This window comes from Bos indicus x Bos taurus, chromosome 18, assembly GCF_003369695.1.
Source record: "Bos indicus x Bos taurus breed Angus x Brahman F1 hybrid chromosome 18, Bos_hybrid_MaternalHap_v2.0, whole genome shotgun sequence".
Classification (NCBI taxonomy): Eukaryota; Metazoa; Chordata; class Mammalia; order Artiodactyla; family Bovidae; genus Bos; species Bos indicus x Bos taurus.
In genome coordinates, this window is record NC_040093.1 from 40,867,270 (window position 1) to 40,887,964 (window position 20,695).

The window sequence follows — 20,695 nt, forward strand, 5'->3', positions numbered from 1 at the left end:
CTATCCCTTTTCCAGCAGATCTTCCTGACTCAGGAATCAAACTGGGGTCTCCTACATTGCATGCGGGGATTCTTTACCAACTGCGCTATCAGGGAATTGGAGGACGCTGTTCAATGCATAACAATCAGCCTTAATGTAACACAGAACAGGGGTGGTTTCCATTTCAGCAGTCTTTGTACCAAGAAGGGAAGTGGAAGGCTTTGGAGATTATTGGCCCCATGCTGAACTTCCTGTGATTGGTTTTTGTCAGCTGAGAAGGGCTCAGTCCCTTTTTCATCCAGGCAGGCTTCACCCGTGTGACACCTGTTGGGCCCTGCTCTTGGTTTAATGTCCTTCTGAAAATATTGAATAAATTTTGAAGTCCTGCATTTTCATTTTTCACCCGGTCTCACAAATTATGTAGCTGGCCCTGTTTTTCATACATCAGGATGGAAAAAAATGACTGGTTATGATCTGGTAGTCTTGCAACTAGTGAGAAGCTGACCAGTGAGGCCAGACCAGATAAGACAAGCAGAGGCCTTGGAGGAGGCAGCCAGGCAGAAGATAACAGCTTCATTGGGTAATTAATGATGCCACATAACGTGGTTTCCTGTAGCCGACAGTGAGAAGAAGCAGGTCCCCTTAAAACGGCACATCCATTTTCACTCAGTAGAAAGAAAGTAAAGGGGCGTGTTTTTTCCTAGGGAAAAGGCAAGTGGATTTCTTGATTCCCTGTTGAGTTCTCTCTCTGAGACAACAACTTGTAAAGGACTTCTGTGATTCTGCCTGTAGCACAGAATTGTTCCTCATGTGCATGGAGGATTGGGTCTAGGACTTCCCCCACCCCATAGAAAAATCCTTTGCTGCTCTAGTCTCTTCTATAAAATGGTGTAGTATTTGCATATAACCAATGCAACATCCTCCCATATATATTTTTTCTAAAAACCTTTTGGCCATGAGGCACATAGTTCCTGACCAGGGATCAAGCCTGCAAAATTTGGAGTCTTAACCACTGGACCACCAGGGAAGTCCCATTCTCTCAATATATTTTGAATCATATCTAGATTACTTATGATACCAAATACAATGTAAATGCTATGTAAATAACTGTAAATACAATTTAAATGCTATGTAAATAGTTGCCAGAGTGGGGGCAAATTAAGTTTTGCTTTTTGGAACTTTTTGGAACTTTTTTCTTCAGAATATTTTCCATCCGTGGTTGGTTGAATTGGTGGATGTGGAACCCGTGGATACAGATGGGCAACAATATTTATAAAGACATTAAATTCAGGTCAACATGCTGGGAATAGAAAGATAAACATGAAGTGACCCTAATCTCAGTGACCTTAGAAATATAATGAGCATGATAAGACAGTGTAAAAACAGAAATAAAAGTCAACCTAAAAGTCTCACACATTGCTGAAGGACTTATGTTACACTGAGGGATTACACAGAGGAAGAAGGAGAGGGGAAGACGGAAACCTGGATAGAGAGGAGGAATTTGACCTGAATTTTGAAGGATGAGTGGGATTTGAGTAAAAATAATAATGACAGGGACTTCCCTCGTGGTCCAGTAGTTAAGAATCTGTCTTGCAATGTATGGGACGTGGGTTAGATCACAGGGAGGAGAACTAAGATCCCACATGCTGTGGAGCAACTAAGCCTTAGGAACCTGTTAGGTTCCTGTGCCACAGCTATTGAGTCTACACGACACAACTAGAGAATCCATGCTCAAGGAAAGATTCTACATGCTGCAACTAAGACCTGACACAGCCACATAATAAAGATTTTTAAAATACAATGTCAGCAATTACTGATTAAGCCCAATAGGGGATTTATACACAATTTGTATGGGCAAGTAAAAGTCAGTAGTTCAACTGATGGATGAAGAGCCAAAGTGCCTATTTCAAACCCAACTTACGTCGCTTATGAGCTATGTGACCTTAGGCAAGTTACTCAACCTCCCTCTTCCTAATTGTCCTCATCTGTAAAATAGGAAGAATAATAGTGTCTCTTTCACAGAGTTGTTGTGATATTTAAATGATATAACATTGATAAGATCTTGGGAAAGAGCCAGACACTTAGCAAGTGCTCAGTTAATATTAGCTAATAATATTCAGGGAACTGCAACAAGTCCAGTCTACAGGTTTCTAAGCCTGATTGCGAAACTGAATCATCCAAGGAGCTCTTTTTTTTTTTTTTAAAGTGAAGACTCTTACAACACCAAGTATTGAAAAAATATGGAGCAATCAGAACTCTCATACATGGCTGGTAGGAGTATAAAATTATACAGTCCTTGTGAAAAATCAGTGGCAGCCACCAGGGAATTTCCCCAGAGTTTATTTTAAAATAATAATGATGATGATGTCAGCAAGAGGTAAGACTGGAAAGAATTCTTGGGACCAGCTCAGGGAAGACTGTATGTTCATCCTTGAGAGCTGGTTTTATTTTGTGGGCAGTAAGGTTTTTGAGGGGTAGAAGGCACATGACCAGAATCATGTGTGGATCCGCATCATGAGGAAGGCTGGGTTTGAGAAGAAGAGAAATCAGCGCTAGTATAGAGTTAAAAAGGAAATGTGAAAAAAGATGCGGGGGGAAAAAGACATAGCAGCAATAAGGTAGGAGGGAAAGAGGCTTGGGAACAAAGATGGGTTCATGAACAGAGCTACTGGCTAAGACAGGGGAGTGCTTACCAGGTGCTGGATACACAGCTTCCAGAACTTTGCATTTGATCCTCACAGCAACCTAATGAAGTAGAATGCTTTTGTTATTGCTATCTCACAGCTAGGGAAATGGAGGCACGGGGAGTTTAAATAACTTGATTGCGTGTGTCTGCTAAGTTGCTTCAGTTGTGTCCGTCTCTTTGTGACGCTATGGACGGACTCTAGCCTGCCAGGCTCCTCTGTCCATGAGATTCTCCAGACAAATACTGGAGTGACTTGCTATGCCCTCTTCCAGGGGAATCTTCCCAACCTAGGGATCGAACCCAAGTCTCATCTCTCCTGCATTGCCAGGCGGGTTCTTTACCACCAGTGCCACCTGGGAAGCCCAGTTAACTGCATGAAAGTGAAAGTTGCCCAGTCGAGTCCGACTCTTTGTGATCCCATGGACTATCCAGTCCATGGAATTTTCTAGACCAGAATAAAACCCAGGTCTCCCACATGGCAGGCAGATTCTTTACCAGCTGAGCCACAAGGCAAGTCCAAGAATACTGGAGTGGGTAGCCTTTCCCTTCTCCAGCGGATCTTCCCCACCCAGGAATTGAACCGGGGTCTCCTGCATTGCAGGTGAATTCTTTACCAACTGAGGTATCAGGGAAGCTAATCTGAGATTTCACAAGGTTTAAAAATGTACCTGGGATTAATTCACTTGATAAGCTAAACAGAGAATTTTCACATGACCCAGCAATTCCATTCCTAGGGATATATCCAAAGTAGTTGAAATCAGGAATTTAAACAAAAACTTGTCCATAAATATTCACAGTAGCTCCAGGTTCATGACTGTCCTGGCTGCTTGGGTTTGGCTTCAGGGCAAACAGCACTCAGGTAGGCCCTGCCCTCCAGGCCTGCATCCCGGGCAGGATCATGGCTGAACTCTGGGGTCCAGGCAACGTCAGAAGCCCACAGTTCCTCATCACAGCCACCAGTCCAGCCCTCTTCTAAATATTCTGATTGTAGTTCAGCATTTTGCTTTAAAAAGAAAAGGAAAAAACAGTGTTTATTCATCTTAAGTTTTATAGTGCCTCATCTTAAGTTTTATAACACTCAGGCCTCCAAACCCCAATTTTTTATGGGGTTTTTCATAAATAAATGGAGAAGGCAGTGGCACCCCACTCCAGTGCTCTTGCCTGGAAAATCCCATGGATGGAGGAGCCTGGAGGGCTGCAGTCCAAGGGTTCGCTGGGAGTCGGACATGACTGAGCGACTTCACTTTCACTTTTCACTTTCATGCATTGGAGAAGGAAATGGCAACCCACTCCAGTGTTCTTGCCTGGAGAATCCCAGGGACGGGGAAGCCTGGTGGGCTGCCGTCTGTGGGGTTGCACAGAGTTGGACACGACTGAAGTGACTTAGCATAGCATTCATAAATAAAAAAATCTTTCCTATACTCCAAGTAGAATTTCGACTGTGTGTTAGTTTCTTTCTTTTTTCTCTAGCAAAACCTCCAGCTTCCCCAGGCTGGTTTCAGACTAGATCTAGCACTTAAGCAAAGATGTATAAGATCACAGAGATAGCAATGTTCTTGTTTTAACGGTGGGACTTATTACTCTCCTCCATGAAGTTTCTTGCTCGGCCCTCCCTTTGAACTCTGGGCTTCTCCTTTCCCAGACCATAACAAACATCTCTGTTCATTCCTCTAACTGCTTATCTCTCCCCTGGTCTGGCCACCTTTTCCTGCCCCAGGCCTAAGTCAATCACTCAGATCAGCAAGATTTTACCTGTGGGTCTGGTTCTTTATAAACAGGCTCTGGCTCTCTCCCCATGCACCTTGCCCCAATTCCCAAAACCTCCTCAGGTTAACCAACCCTACCTTTCTCTAAGACAAGACTTTTGAACATTTCCCATTGAAGGCAGCCTTTCTCCCATCTCCCCCTCCCCAGTGCTTCTTCTAAGCTGGTGTGCATCTTAGCAGCTTCTCTCTTCTCATGAGAAGGTTTCAGTTCAGTTCAGTTCAGTCGCTCAGTCGTGTCCGATTCTTTGCAACCCCATGAATCGCAGCACGCCAGGCCTCCCTGTCCATCACCAATTCCCGGAGTTCACCCAGACTCACGTCCATCGAGTCAGTGATGCCATCCAGCCATCTCATCCTCTGTCGTCCCCTTCTCCTCCTGCCCCCAATCCCTCCCAGCATCAGAGTCTTTTCCAATGAGTCAACTCTTCGCATGAGGTGGCCAAAGTACTGAAATCCCAGGGCTGATGAGGTTTACCTGACTGCAATTACAGTCTTTTGCCGTCTAGAAGTCTCTTCCAAGGTTACAAACTTCCTTTACATCCTTTGCTTTGCCCATCTCTCTCTCTCTGTCTCTTTTTTTTTTTTTTTTTTTTTGGCTGCATGGCATGCGAGATCTTAGTTCTCTGACCAGGGATCGAACCCAGGTCTCCTGCATTGGGAAAGTGGAGTTGTAACCACTGGACCGACAGGGAAGTCCCGTCCCTTGCCCATCATAATGGTTCTAGCTTCCTGATCACACTCCCTTTCATTCATATCCACTTACTTCTATCTCTGCTCTACTCTGTTCCCACTGCCCATTGGACATGATCCATTCATCCATTCATTCACTTGCCAAGCATTTACTGAGTGCCCTCCCTGTGCTAAGCTCTGTGTTGGATGCTGGGAAGCAAAGATGAGTCAGATGTGGTCACCATCAGGGCTGAAGAGCACTCACTCAGCCATCTCAGTGGTTAAGATATTCAAATACCCCCATGCCAGCCAGTAAACATGCCACGAATACCCTCCAGCTGCTCTGGTCCTCAAAGTCTTCCTGCCACCCAGTGACTAAAAGGTTCATGCCAATTGCCAACTTCACAGAGCTCACAGTCAAATGACAGACACCCTAGATTTTGCTCCAACACCTCCTGCAGAATCTCACACCTTGAAATGCACACATACTGACCACAAACTCCCCCACATTCTTCTCCATCTCTCTCTCCCACTCCCCTGAGCATCTTTTTTGTCCTCCTGCTACCAGCCCCTCAAGCGTTCTCAAATCTTGCGGCTCACTTCCAGTCTCTCCATCCACTTTGGAGCTCACGTACTTTGGTCATTCTTGGATTTTTCGCACCTTGGCCTTCCATCCTTCTTGCTTGGCCCATCCCATCACTGGAGAACAGGTCCCTAATTATTCATTCTGCACATTTGTTTTATGACCTGGTGCTTAGAAGCCTTGGCAGAGACTGGCACAAGGGCAAGTGTCCTGGGAATTTTGCACCCTTGAGATGGCAGACAATAGCTATGCCTTCCTTGTTGTTCAACTCTTTGCATGTCGTGTCCAACTCTTTGCGACCCATGGACTGCAGCACACCAGGCTTCTGTCCTTCACCGTCTCCCAGAGTTTGCTCAAATGCCTTCTGTGCTGCTTAGCAAAATTCCCCCCACATTTTGTTGATTCTCCATTACTACCTTTTCATCACTCTCTTCCTTGCATGTTAAATCTTCCCCCTCTGACCTATATTTCTCTCATTCCCACCCATGACAGAGACATTTATTGCCCAATGAATACTTCTATGGTCCTCCCCGTTTTCCAGCACTCTTGCAGCAAGGTGGTGCCATGTGAATTATTTGGCTCATGGACTTTGAGTGGAAGCAACAGGTCACTTCTGAGCAGAAGCATTTGAAAGCCAGTGCACCACCCTCCTGCTCTCTTCCCCTTCCTCAGTGAGTTGGAAGCTACTGGCTGAAGTGGTTGCCTCCCAAGATGGGAATAATCACTGGGACTTGAGGTGGACAAGAGGGCTTACCCAGCATAGGAATATTTGCAAGAGAGAAATTGATCTTTATCATATAAGCTGCTAACATTTAGAGGGTAATTTATGACTGCAGCAGAATCTAGCATTATCCTGACTGACACACCCCCTAAGACAACAACAATCTCTGCTTCTCCTCCAAGGTCCACCTTATTTTTCCTCACCGTATTGTTGTTTTTCTCCCCATTGCTGGGTCACTCAAGCACAGGTCTACATGTATATCTTCTGCTTTCCTTCCCCCTCCACCAACTGTTCCTCAGTCTGGGGTCCCTGACCCACCACCTTACTGAATTATTCTAAGGCTCCTAGTGATGCCCAGAACTGCAATTCAGCAGTGACTTTACATCTGGCAATTGGGTAACATGAGAGCCGACAGTTCTGTGCTTCTTGGACCCTGGTGCCTTCTGAGGCTCTTGGTTACCGGGGTTTTCCTCCTGCCCCACCAATGGTCTTTTCCGAAAAATTTTTATTGGAGTTTAGCTGATTCACAATGTTGTGTTAGCTTCAGGTGTGCAGCAAAGTGACTCAGTCATACTTGTATGTGTATCCAGTCTTTTTTTAAGATTTTTTCCCCATATAGGCCATTACAGAGTATTGGGTAGAGTTCCCTGTGCTATACAGTAGGCGCTTGTTATCTAATATATATATATATGTGTGTGTGTGTGTGTATATGTTAATCCCATTCTCCCAATTTACCCTGCCCCTCTTTATCCTCTGGTAACGATGAGTTTGTTTTCTACGTTTGTGACTCTACTTCTGTTTTGGAAGTTCATTTGTACCTTTTTTTAAAAAAAATATTCCATTTATGTGATATCATATGCATATAATATTTGTCTTTCTGTGTCTGACTTACTTCACTCAGTGTGACAATCGCTAGGTTGCTGCAAATGGCATTATTTTGTTCCTTTTTTATGACTGAGTAATATTCCCCCACTAATGATCTTTTCTAGGCTGCTTTGTTGGCTGCCTCTTCTTCCTGCCCCTAAATGGAGCCCTTCTGAGGTCCAGCCTCTAGCCCTCTCCATTCCCTTCACACTCTTTCTTGGTGATCTCACTCAAGCTATGACTTTGATTTCCTGTCCATGAGTGTGACTCCCAAATCTACTTATGGTCTCTGCTTTCAGAGTTTCAGGCTGAAACAGTGGACACCATGAGCTCTTCCTGAGCTCCAGGACCACATTTCTGACCCCTGGGGTGTCTTCGAAACCAAACCCACCTACTTGCTCATTTCCTCCAGCAGGAAGCCTAATCCCTCATCCTCCATGTGACACAGTTTGTTCTTACAGCTGCGCAGGCTCAACTTCTGGGGCCCTGTTCCATCTACACGTACATCCAGGCCATTCTCAGTTCTGGAAAATGCCATTTCTTCCTCCTCTTTCCCCTGCCCTTTGTCAATCTGAAGACTGTTGAGGCTTGCTGGCTTGCTTTGGCAGTTCTGCATATCGTCCTCTCTGGGCACCCTGCCTTCTCTCCTCCAGCCTCCTCTATCTCCTGTCTGGCCAAACTTCCTCAGGTTCAGGCTTCCTTTACCCTCAGTGGCTCCCTAGTGCCTTTGAATCAGTTCTGAGCTCCTCAGCCTCCCCATGGGGGCCTTGCACTTGAAGACCTTCTCTATCTTATTTTCTCCCAGTTCACAACTCTCTTAAACCAGGAAGAATGGTTTATTTCTTGTTCTCCAAACATACCTAGTTTGGAGAATTACAAAAGTGAGTCACATAGGAGAGTCACAAAAGAAAATGCTCTAAAGACGCAAAAGAGGGAGCAAAGACTAAAGTGGAGGGTGGAGGGAATTATTATTTTTTATTATTTATTTATTTGGCTGTACCGGGTCTTAGTTGCAGCATGCGGGACCGTCAGCTTTGTTGTGGCACGTGGGATCTTTAGCTATGCCATGTGAGATCTTTAGTTGCAGCGTGTGAGATTTTTTTTTTTAGTTTCAGCACGGGAGATCTAGTTGCCTGACCAGGGGTCCAACGGGGAGCCGCTGCCTTGGGAGCATGGAGTCTTAATAGTCCCTGGGAAGTTCCCTCCACTCTCCACCTTAGTCTTTACTCTCTCTTTTCCCTCTTTTGCATCCTTAGAACATTTTCTTTTGTAACTCTCCTATAAGCTGGAGCAGAAAACACTTATCTTTTCTTGCTACTGTCTTTTAACCGTATGACATTCTGCTGTTTTGCCTCCCAGCCAGGTGGTTTTTCTTAACACTAGACCACATGGTATTTTTAGAAACTGTGTTTGTTATGGCTCCCTTTCAGGCAGGGGCACTCATGTCACGCTTGTGCTTTCGGTCATAAGTTTGACCCTCATTTCAAGTGGGCAATTACCAACAAAGCTGGTGGCTGGACTTTCCTGGGCCCCGTTTCTGTGAACACTTCGAAAGTGGCTGGTACTTTTTTTTTTTTTTTTCCTGCTCTCCTGAGCTATACACAGCTAGAAGCAAAACCTGGCTGCTTTGCATGTGCTTGGGGACCTCTCAGCCAGGTGGTGGTTCAGGAACGTTCCAGCTAGTCGCATCTGTGTGAAACCCACCTCGCCCTCCAAGCCACACTATAGGCCAGGTAGGTGTGTAAAAGGGAATTCAGTCCAGACGGGGCTTTCCATGTTCTTGTGAGACCCACAGCTCTCTGCCTGAGAGGGGAGCTCAGAGAGCCTATCTTACATCAGAGCCACAAGTCTGGGCAGGAACTGAAAGAGGACATGAAATCTGGAGGCTGAAATGCCAGGGGGGAAGTCAGGAGCTATCTGAGCAGTGGATCCTGGGGGAGATAAGTGAGGAGTTCCTTCTGCAGTGGCAGGGTGGCTGCTGGCAGTGTTGGGCTCCAGCTCTGATGACCACCTCTCTGTGGTTTCCCGGGCACAGTGCCAGGCTGGACTCCTCACTGACGTGGAGCATCTTATCATCCAGACACAGACACACACACAGCGGACCAAAGTCTCTTCATCTCTCAGTGCTTCACATGCCCAGCGATGACTTGGTGGTGGTGGGGGGTGTCTTCACAGCCTCTGAGCACACAGTAGGGCCGGAAGTGGTGTGCCACAGTGGGGGTGGGGGTACTGAGGAATGTGTTCTCCACCCCACCTGGTGCCCCTCACTTCCATAACACTAATCAACCACACTGGGGACTTCCCTGATGGTACAGTGGCTAAGAACCCGCCTGCCAGTGCAGGAGACACAGGTTCCATCCCTGATCTGGGAAGATTGCACATGCCTTGGAGCAACTAAGCCCCTGCGCCCTCTAGAGCCCTCAAGCCACAGCAAGAGGAGCCACCACAAAGAAAAGCCCGAGCACTGCAGCGAAGAGTAGCCCCCGCTCACCACAAGCAGAGAAAGCCGGCACAGCAACGAAGACCCTGCACAGCCCAAAGAAATACACACTTAATTAAAAAAAAAACAACACGTGGGCCAAACCAGTCAGCAGCAGGCCAGTTGGCTGGTGACAGCTGCCTCAGTCCCATTCTCTCATTTCACAGACTGCGGCTCAGAGAGGGTAAGGGGCCATATCTGAGGTCATAGTCAGTTTTGGGGGGAACACAGAAACTCAAGTCCAGGTTCCTTGGTGGCCACGCTCTGGCTCTTTCCACTCAATCTCTCTGCCCGTTGGTTTGAGGCAAGATTGAAATTCCTGGGAGACTTTTTAAAAGATTAAAGAAGACAGGCTCTCTGTGCATCTTCAAGCACATGTAAGAGAAGCAAAGGGAAAAGTAAGTGACCCCTGTAAACATCCATGTGGAAATCTGGCACTGTGACCTATGGGACCAGTGGAAGCACAGAGAAAAGTTTAATCCAGGGTCGAAAAAACAATACAGTTAATTTTTCCAAAACACTCAGCGGAGTTGAGAAACAGCCTGTTCCAAAACAAATAAATTCTGTTGACTGAGTAAATGTATTTTTTATTCATTTCATTGTTTTTGACCTCACTGTTAACTCAAGACTTTTTTTTTAAACAAAGCTATTATCATTGTTCAAAATTTAGATTCCAACATGGTGAAGTGTTTTATTTAAGTTCCCAAAGTCAAAGCATTCTCTGTTCTTGGATCAGAGTCTCCTTGAGGTCAGAAGAGGGAGCAACCATTTGCCAGGAAGTGGTTTTCCATGTGGCTCTAGAAAGGCTTTGCCTCATCTGGAGTGGGAGTTGGTCCCAGTCCACTGAATGGCTCAAAGGCAGCCCCCTCTCCCTCCTTCAAGTGCTCGGCCAGGAGCTCTGTCTTTCTCAGCAAAGGATAAAGATTGTTTTGTCACACTTTTGTTTCATTGTATTTGTTCCAAGTTTCAATGTCAAATAGATTTCTTACTGTGGGTTGCCATCTAGAAAAGTTTGAAAGTCTCAGTTTACCAAAGAACCAACCAAAACACTTCAGACACATTATTGAAAGTGAAGGAAGTGAGAGGCAGTTAAATAAATTTGCATTATTATGGAGGCTCAAGGGGCCCTGTATTCCTCCTGCAAGGGTTGCAGGTGCATGTGGGGTGCCCACTCGCCTGACATTGGTATGGGGAGGCGTGTTTAGGGGGTGCTCCCAGGAAAGGTCTGTAGAAACCGCCAAGATACACATCCAGAAGTCTGTCTCAAATTTGTACACAAATCAAAGACTGAAATCTTAATTTGTTGTAATCAAGAGCAAAAGAAAACTTAAAAGGGATATGGACCCGCCAGATAGAGCAGACAACTCTATCTGCTACTTCTTTAGCCCATAAAAACAAAACCCAGAGCACAAGTCCAATGGGAGTGGGGTCCAGCCGATGTTTGAAAATCTACCAACTTCTTCCATCAGATCATCAGATACTACATGTGACAGGGTATGCCTTCTGTGCCCGTGGACAGGTAGGCATCCCCTGCGCTCAGGCTTTGGGCAGGTGCAGCCAAGCCCGAAGTTACTGGCAGTAAAAGGTGAGCACGTTCTCCTGGTTTCCTCGGATCAGGATGACTGGAGGTCTGAGGTCCTGGGACAGCGTCTCCAGCCAGGCCATGTAGAGTGAGCTCGGGCACTTCCCCTTCCTCCCTATGGGCAGGGTGCTGTGGGGCAGGAAGAAGCAGCAGATGGGAAATTAACCAGGGGCCTTCCCCATGAGGCCCAGCTCCCGGTCTGCTTCCTGAACAGCATCTCTGTTTGTTGGCCCCTTCAGTGCTCCTTCTTCCCAGCCACCCTAAGAATGACCTGTGGCTCTTCTTGAAAGCATGACTTGAAATGTAACTTCACCCACAAAGCATTTCTAAACAAAGCCATGGCTTGTGAGGCCCCTGTGATCCTGGCCCCACCAGCCTCCAAAACCTCCCCTCCCACTGCCCTCAGGCTCCCTCATACCCACACAGCCACAGAGGCTTCCTTTCCACTCCTGAAATAAACGGCCAGCTTGTTCCTGCCCCGGGGCCTTGGCACATGACATTCTTTCCACCCAGATGGCAGAGCCAGCTCCCAGCTCTTCAGCTTGGCTCCCTCGGGTCTTGGCCCAAGTGCACCTCCTTCTCGGATCACCCTCTTCAATCCCATCTCCCCCTCTTTATCATGTCACCCTGTTTCATTATCTTTGTAACACTTCACACTTGCAAATCCTCTTTTCATTTATTTGTTGTCTGTCTCCCTCCGCTAGAATGTTTGGTCACGCATGGGCAGGTGGGGTCTGTCTTATTCACCTGTATGGAGAACAGTCTGAGGCTCACGGCGAGGCTCACGGATCCCACTCCTGCAGCCACTCGGATCACGCCAGCCTCGCCTCTCCAGCCACACCCCTGCCTGCAGCCACAGCAAAGTGATACGTTCATGGGTTTCAGCTGAGTGGCCTAGTCCTGGCTCCTGCCACATATGTAAGGCCTTGGGAGCAGGACTCTGCCGTCTCCCTGAACTGCCTTGTCTGAACTGCTATGCTAAGCAAATAACCACATACCCTCGGAAGGCTCTTCAGCCACATTTTCATGGCTATTTCAGGAAGCGACTTTTCCACCATCTTGAGATTCCAAAGACACCTGGTGATGACTGCCACTGCCCTGCTTGCGGCTCTTGCGGGAAGGCGGCATCATACCGATCCCGCTGGCGGTGCACAAAGCTGGGGCACCAGCATGTTACATGGGCCTGAACTTTGTTTGTTTTCCCAAAGTACACCCACAGGTACTGTTTCATCTGAACCTCAAAACTACCCAGGGGAAAAGCTGGGGGAACCGGCCAGACAGGAGGATGCTGTGCAATGCTGGGCTTCAGAGGCTGGCTCTGGGTCAGAGAAGCTGCTAGAGTCGTGGCTTGCCGCTTCCTCAGCCATGTGGCTGTGACAAAAGGCTCATTGACCCTAAGCCTCAGTTTTTGTTTCCCCAAAGTGAACACACATGATTCTGTCATAGGCTTATGAGTTCCAAAGAAGCCCCAGGTCGTGAAGGGTACTGCACAAAAGCACTGGCGTAGAGTGAGCACTTTGTGACGTCAGCAGTATTGTCACCACTTATTACCATTTGCCAGCTCGAGATGACCCAGCGGGTGAGTGGCAGAGCTGGGACATGACCCAAGGTCTTGGGATCTTCCCATCCCCATGATCCCAGCTCACTGCAACCCCTCCTCTGCTGAGAATCGACGTCCCCAAACAGCTGTCCCTTTTTTTAAAATTCCCTTCTCAAAGCTTCTTTTGGGACAAACAGTATCCTCCCTTATAAAGCAAGGTCCCCAGGATCAGGGAACACCATGGGAACAAGCACATTCCATGAAGCCAGTGTCACCTTAGTTAATAGACTGAGTTTGTGTTTTTCTGGTACCTTTCCCAGGAAAAGGGAAGTGGAAATATTGAAACCAAATTTTCCTGATTTGACAGTCACACTAAAGGCTGGAAATGCCCACTGGTAACTACTCATCGGAAAAGACCCTGATGCTGGGAAAAATTGAAGGTGGGAGGAGAAGGGGACGACAGAGGATGAGATGGCTGGATGGCATCACTGACTCAATGGACATGAGTTTAAGTAGACTCCAGGAGTTGGTGATGGACAGGGAGGCCTGGCGTGCTACAGTCCATGGGGTCACAAAGAGTCGGACACGACTGAGCGACTGAACAGAACTACTGGTATTATACGTTCTTTTCAGGGACTGCAATTAGAAATGTCTAAGGCTTGGGGGCCTAGTAACTGCACTATCCAGGGCAGGGGACCTCCATCACTCCTGCTGTGGCTTTTCAAGCCCCAACATGAAGTTCCCTCTCAGAGCAGAGCCTGTCCATCTGTCTGCCTGTCCAAAGGACAGACTCCCTTGGCACTCTCCCCCAGTGCCAGCGAATGACACGCTCTGTTTCTGCCCACAGGATGTGTGTGGTGTAAGCTACTAATCTTTTGAAATCAAGCTGCTCCAGAACAAAGGAGCTTTTTGCTCAGAACTGCTTCGCTTAGTCACAAGGAAAGGCAGCCTTGGATCTAACCTAGATGCAGAAAGATAACCGAGCTTCAGAACCGGCGTCTGCGGCTTCAAACCCTAGTCACCACCTGGCAGATTCTGAATCTCTCTGAGACTCAGCTTCCTCGTCTCCTAAGGGTGTGTGCTGCGGTGGGGATGGGGGTAAAACAGAGTCACTTCATAGAGTTCTGAAAATTAATAAGGCCCAGTGGATTTAGGAGTTTGGGATTAGCAGATGCAGACCATTATGTGTAGGGTGGATAAACAGCAAGGCCTTACTCTGTAGCACAGGGAACTATATTCAGTTCCCTCAGATAAACCAAAACGGAAAAGAATGTGAAACAGAATGTATATATATGTCTAACTGAATCACTTTGCTATACACCAGAAATTAACATAGCATTATAAATCAACTATACTTTAATAAAATAAATTTTTTAAAAAGTTAGGACTGCCCTTGTGGTCCAGTGGTTAAGACTCCATGCTCCCAATGCAAGGGGCACAGATTGAATCCCTGGTGGTAAACTAAGATTTCACATGCTGCTCGGTATAGCCAAAAAATAAATGAAAAAAAAAATTTTTTTATTAATAAACCCCAATGCCTTGAGTGTCACAGAGGCTCAATCAATAAAATGCACTTTGATTGCTATTATTCTATTACTATTTGTCTTTGGTGACTTCCAGGTGCCACTAGTGGTAAAGAACTTGCCTGCCAAACAGGAGACACAGGAAGCACGGGTTTGATCCCTGGGTCGGGAAGATGCCCTGGAGTAGGAAACGGCAACCCGCTCCAGTATTTTTGCCTGGAACGTTTCATGGACAGAGGAGCCAGTGGGCTACAGTTCATAGGGTTGCAAAGAGTCGGACACAACTGAAGCAACTTAGCACACACGCATTTAGCTTTGAGGAGGGAGTGTTTATAAGAAAAAAGAGGGGTCTAGACCCAAAAGTTATGCCAGAAATATGTGCTTAGTGTGGTCAAGGTTGTTGGGCTAGTTACAAGGCTGGTTTATTAGTGTGCAGTTTAAGCTGAGCTCAAACAAGGACTGTTAATCAGATAAACCACTGATTAGAAGACAGCAAACAAGCCAGTTCTGCCTCAAAGCTGCTCTAGAAAACAGCCCCATGTGTGCTCTCTGATGTGCTAGAAAATGTGATTTTTGTCATTTCCTGGAGGCTTGGGAGGATTTTCTCATTCTTGGGATTTCTGGGAAATGTGGGCTCCTGGGCTCAACCCCAGACCCTGATCTAGAAGGAATTGAGGAATTTGCTGTTTTCCACACCTCCCCGCCCCCTCAATGGTTGAAGCAGGGGGCCCTCAGGGTGAACTTTTAAAGGCATGTCTCCGGGTTGGAGGAGCAAAGCAGCTGCTCCCCGTGGTGCTGGCTGGACAGCCAGGGCCCTTTCAGGCAACTGTGGCAGACGCCCTGGGGTGCACCTGTGTGCCGCTCTCTCCTCTCCCGTTTATTTGTATCAGCTAATCCCAGAAAGGCTGGGGGTGGGGATGGGTTTCCCCTGTGAGATCCAGAAGGTGGGGGAGTGGGAGGGGAGAGGTGACAGCAGGTGGTCCCTCCCCAGATGAAACTCCTCCTCTTATGGCCTGAGTCTGACTCATTTTAGTGGCAAACTTAGGGTCATAGAATGTTAGAATGAAAGAGAATCTTGGAAATAATTAATTTAACTCTTCTCTATAATCAGGGAGGGACTTCCTTGATGGTCTAGGGGTTAAGAATCCACCCTGCAGTGCAGAGGACATGGGTTCTATCCCTGGTCAGGGAACTAAGAGCCCACATGTCTCTGGGCAACTAAGCCCAAGAGCCACGACTACAAGTCTGGGGGTCTTAACTAGAAGAGAAACTACAGAGCCCACGCGCCCTAGAGCCCGTGCACCACAACTAGAGAGAAGCCCGCACGCCACGATGGAGAACCTGTGTGCTGCAAGTGAGACTTGATGCAGCCCCAAAAATAAACATTCAAAAAAAATGTATAATCAGGGAAGCTGAGGCTCAGAGAAGGAGAGTTACTGGCCCAAGGCCACACAGTGGGCTAATGGCAGAGACAAAATGCAAATCTGCTTCTCTGAACAGAGGTGGCACTCAGGAAGAGGTGCTTTGGCACACCTATGCCCCAGATGGCACATCCCAAGTACCACACCCAGGGAAAGTCGGGGAGCCATCCCAGGATGAAGGCGCTGTCACCGTCTTACTTGCTGACCCGGCCCACAACCAGGCTAACCTGGCCCTAGAAACGTTCTCTGAAAGATATTGACCAGCGGCTTGGAGATCAACTTGCTTCCCTTACACTACGGTCCCCACACCAAAGGAAACATGGAGCACTTTCTTTGTAGAAAAGATTATCTCCCCATGAGCCCCAGAAAGAACGGCTCCAGGCAGAGCCAGCTTTGGGGGCAGCCACCTGTGCGGTCACGAAGCCCCGCACTGAGACGGGTCCCAGGCTGTGTTTCACGCTCTGCTGTTACCATTCTGAAGTTCTTAATCGCCTTTGAACAAAGGGCCCCACATTCTCACTGCGCACAGCCTCACAAATTGTGTGCTCCATCCTGGTCTCAGGGTGTGAACAAACAGGTTCGGCGGCTTTCCCCGCTGTCCTGTGGAGTCTGCGGTAGCTCGCCCCAGGAAATGTCAGGGGCTCCTTGGGCAGAGGGCTGCATTCCCTCTGAGCCGGCCTGTCCCTGAGAGAGGGGGCTGGGGGCCTGGCTGACCGTGTTCTGCCTCTTGGCCTCCATGAGGCTGTCCGCACCACTGTCACCTTCCCCTCTTCTTCCACTTATTCAGCCTGGGTCAACGGCCAGCCGAGGCGGCTCCTAACCAGACAGGGCCAGCAGCGAGAGAGGCTGGAGCAGCCCCGGCCAGGGCAGGGTTCTGATTCCACTGCCCAGACCTGGCACCAACATCAACTGGGGGTGGCTGGTGACCAAAGAGAGCTGGCCAAACAACTAGGAATCGATTTTCTTCCAGAACAAACTGGGTCCCCTTTGCCAAGCTGAGTTTGGCAGGAAAAAGCAATGGACAGGGGAAAGCAGGGGTGGGGGGAGTCGGTGAGGCTTGGGACACAGGGACCCAAGACCTCGGCGAGCTGGTGCGCTGGCGTGGGGTGTGGGGCGTGGGGCATGGGGTGGATGCAGGCCCGGTCAAGGAGTAAGAAGCCACCCAGATTGTGTTTCTATGGGCCTGGGGCCCTTCATCCTCACAGAGGAAGGCTCGGGTCCTCAGCCAGTGACCAGCCCTCTAAAGCTGACACTCTGGCCTGGGCATCAGGCTTCTCCAGCACACAGGTCACTACTTACATGACAACCAGAGCAGCATCTCGGGAATAATCCAGCAGAATCTCGTTCAGCCTCACCTGCCGCAGGGACTGGGCAAGGAAAAGCCATGTGGTCATTTCCCACGTCCCCTGAGCGATCCCCGCCAAGCCCAAGTCCACGTTCTTGAACATCTCAAACTGGGTGTGTGAATTGTCCCCCCTAAATTATGGTAGATTCTCCCACCTCCAAGAAGGTGACTGAAAGCCAAGCTTACCTCCTGGAGGAGCCCCTGGGGTGTTTTCTTCCTGACCTTATTATTGTGGGATTGTGGTGGGAAAGAGCACCTCCCGTGGGGTGGGGAGGGCTGGGTTCACATCTCAGCTCTAAGAGTTTCTGACATCGAGCAGGCACCTTGCCTCCCTGAGCTTCAGTGTCCTCAGCTGTGAAATGGGTGCAACAGTGCCCTCCCCGGGGAGTCTGGGGAAGCCTGAGTGAGACAATGCACACAAAAGCTCCAGGGGAAGCACTTGCTAAGGTGCACTCAGCAATGGTGATGGCTCGATCTCCCCTGTGACAGAGTAGGCAGGAGCCTTCTGTGGACACGACACATTACTCAGCCTTTTCTCAGGACTGGGTGACTCTGGAAGGCTCAGGGGCCGGGTCAGGGAACTCCCCAAAGCTCAGGTGGGGCTGAGCTGAGGGCGGACTCCCTCCTCCTCTCCAAGGCTTGTCTCTGAATTGTTCGGAAGTGGTGGACACTCAGGGTCTGATTGTGGATACCCCATTGGAGAGAAAGGAAAACAGAGGGCAAGTGAGTTCACCCAGATCTCACATGGGCAGCATTTGGGTGGAATCACTCTGTGTTGTGGGTTGCAGGATGTTTAGCAGCATCCCAGGCCGCTACTCGCTAAGTGACAGCGGCCATTCCTGCTGGCAGGTGACAGCCAAAACTGTCCCCAGAAATCAGCAAATGTCTCCTGAGTCCTCAGAACTACCACCATGGAACTCACAGGGAGCAGAACTGCTCTCCCCACCTTAAAATGGGCATGGCAGCCCCCACTCTCCTTTAGGCCTGAGCAGAGTCCTGAAGATGCTGCCTGGGAAGGGCGTGGGGTCCATAGCCTAGGGGAGAAGCTCAGGCAGCTTTATGGGCCCACAAAGGACAAGCTCTACCTTGACCTTCACCATCTGCCTCATGAATTCCTTCCTGCAGGCATGGAAGAACAGGGGAAGAGAGGGAGAAGGACCCCAGGCAGTCCATTGCCATGGCCAGGGAGACTCAAAATGGACCGAGGGACCAGGTTCCCACACCAAGGATGGCTCTGAGATCAACCCCTGGGTCACTCGTCAGCCTGAGCGTGTGTGGCTTGAGGACACCTCAGAGGCTTGGTGCAGGGAGACTAGAGTTGAGGGTCAGGGGAAGGGGTTCAGGAAGCCCAGGACAGATGGGGGCACAGGCCCTGACCCAGGGGAGCACCTCGGTCAGGAGCACCCCCACCCCTACCCCAGCAAGGCCCTTCTTTCTCCCGCACCTTGATTCTATTCTTGTTAATCTCCTCATCCGAGATCTTCCAGGGGCAGTCCCGCCTCGTCTCAGTGACCGTGGCCTCGTCCTTGAAGCCATCATTCAGGCGGAAGGGTGCAATCATGTCCTCAAAGCGCTTGATGCTGGGGGCAGAGAGAGCCAGTGAGACTGGGCAAGGTGCCCATGTCCAGGGGAACGGGGTCCTCAGAGGGAGATGGAGGTGGGGGCCGTGGGGACATACATTTCAGGCTGAAACCCTTTCTGATGCTGCTGTTTACACCAAGCAGCCTCTGTGTTGAATTCAGCCTTGACAGCTGCGTCTGACTTTGAACAGGACTTCCACAAGTGGTCCGTGAAGCCTGACTGGGATCCATCTCCACCCCCTGACCACTCCCGCCCCAGGGTGTTTACCGAGCACTGCTCTGTGCTATACAGCAGTGAACAAACCAGACAACATCCCCAGGCCGCACAGAGCTCGTGGTCTGCTGGGCGACAAATAAGCAGGTGGATACAGATCAGAAGACTTATGAAAGCATACGCTGAGTCCTGGGATGGGAAATACTTGGGCAGAAAGTCCTCTCTGGACCCGAGGATGCCCGTCCTTCCGAAGCTAGCTATGCACAAGGCAGGGGGTGTTGGAGCAAACAGAATGGAAGGTGCAAAGGCCCCGAGGCAGAAGTGTACTTGGGCTGCTTGAGGAGCAACAGAGAAGCCTGTGTGGATGGAGCAAGGTGAGTGCAGGCATGAATGGGATGCCCTCAGGTAAGTCAGGGAAAGGAGGCAGCACCAGCAAAGGAAGCTGAAAGAAGGATCCCTGAAGTGGGAGGGATCCGGGAGAGGGCAGCATCTTGGATCCAAAGGGGCTGTTTCAAGAAGGACCGCTGTGTCAAATGCAGCTGTGAGGCAGAGAACGAGGAGGACAGCCGCGGGCTCTGCAGACCTGGTGGTGCAGAGGTCACGGCCCAAGCTGGAGAGAAGGATTTCAGCGGAGCTGCAGGAGGGCAGCCAGACTGGAGTGAGCTGGAGAATGAGGGAAGGGTGGGAGGAAGCAGCCACAAAGAGGGTAGCATCACTTTGGAGAAGGTTGGCTGTGCAAGGGAGGAGAGAAATGGTCCAGGAGGTGAAGGCAGATGCAAGAGGAAAGATGGGGTTTAAAGACAAGATGGGCTGGGGGGTTCTGCATGTGGCTCCCACTGTCCTCTCCATGGGGGAAGGTCTCCCCCTCCCATCTCTGTTCACGGCCGTTCTCAAGGCTCTGCTCCTCCACTAGCAGAGATGGCCCTGTTCTCCTTTGCATCTGCGTCCATCTCTGCACCATTCTGATGCTTCTTGACATCCTCCCTGTACCTCAGCCAAGGTAAACCATGCAGGGCAGGGCTGCAATTTACTCACCTCTGCCCCTGTCGCTCAAGCACAGCCCTGAGAGAATGGGGGAGTCAGTATATCCATCACTGTTAACTAGTTCCTTCCTTCAAAAAAATATTTATTTATTTGGCTACTCTGGGTCTTAGTGGCAGCATGAGGGATTTTTAGTTATGGCCTGGGGGCTCTTACTTGCAGCATGTGGGATCTAGTGCCCTGACCAGGGATTGATCCCAGACCCCCTGCACTGAGAGCTCGGAGTCTTAGCCACTGGCCCACTAGGGAAGTCCCCTTTCTTTTCTTCTTGATGTCCTTCCTTCTCCAGGTAAACAAGGGCTAAAGAGGTCAGGACAGACCTTACTTTACTGAGAAGACAGAGTGCTGGAAAACCTCACTTCGACAGATTTACATAAGGCAATCCTATCATAAATGTCTTCTTTTAAGAATGTGCAACTGAATCATTAGGAAAGTAACTTATTCCTTCTGGCCCCACAATTGAGCCCTGCTACAGATTCACACAGGAGTTTGCTTCAAGTCTGCCCACTTGCCATTGCATGGGTGAGCAGGGGAGCGGTTGCCCAGACCATTCGACATCTTCTACTCCCCAGGTGCCAGTGAGTTAACATAACATCAGGGGCTGCAGCTGCCACGCTTCTGCCTCAGGGCCTGGGGAACTTCCGTTCTGTTTGCTCCAGTGCCCCTCAGCCCCACGGAGGGGACGTGCCTCTGCCGTGGCCT

At 49.1% G+C, this 20,695-nt stretch overlaps 1 protein-coding gene across 7 annotated transcripts in view; it reads right to left on the reverse strand.

The window, feature by feature from the left end:
• Nucleotides 1-10,207: 10,207 nt before the first annotated feature.
• The window catches only part of SLC12A3 (solute carrier family 12 member 3), a 39,783-nt gene continuing 29,295 nt past the window's right edge, over nt 10,208-20,695 (reverse strand). For 4 of the 7 annotated variants that reach the window (XM_027516496.1, XM_027516499.1, XM_027516497.1 and 1 more), the window contains exons 24-27: nt 18,603-18,738; nt 17,113-17,180; nt 12,077-12,176; nt 10,208-11,458 (exon numbers count right to left, since the gene is read on the reverse strand). In XM_027516496.1, coding sequence (XP_027372297.1) covers nt 11,228-11,458; nt 12,077-12,176; nt 17,113-17,180; nt 18,603-18,738 — 535 coding nt within the window. In that variant the 3' untranslated portion in view covers nt 10,208-11,227. The remainder of the gene's footprint in view (nt 11,459-12,076; nt 12,177-17,112; nt 17,181-18,602; nt 18,739-20,695) is intronic. The other 3 variants (XM_027516500.1, XM_027516502.1, XM_027516501.1) reach the window with 1 other exon arrangement.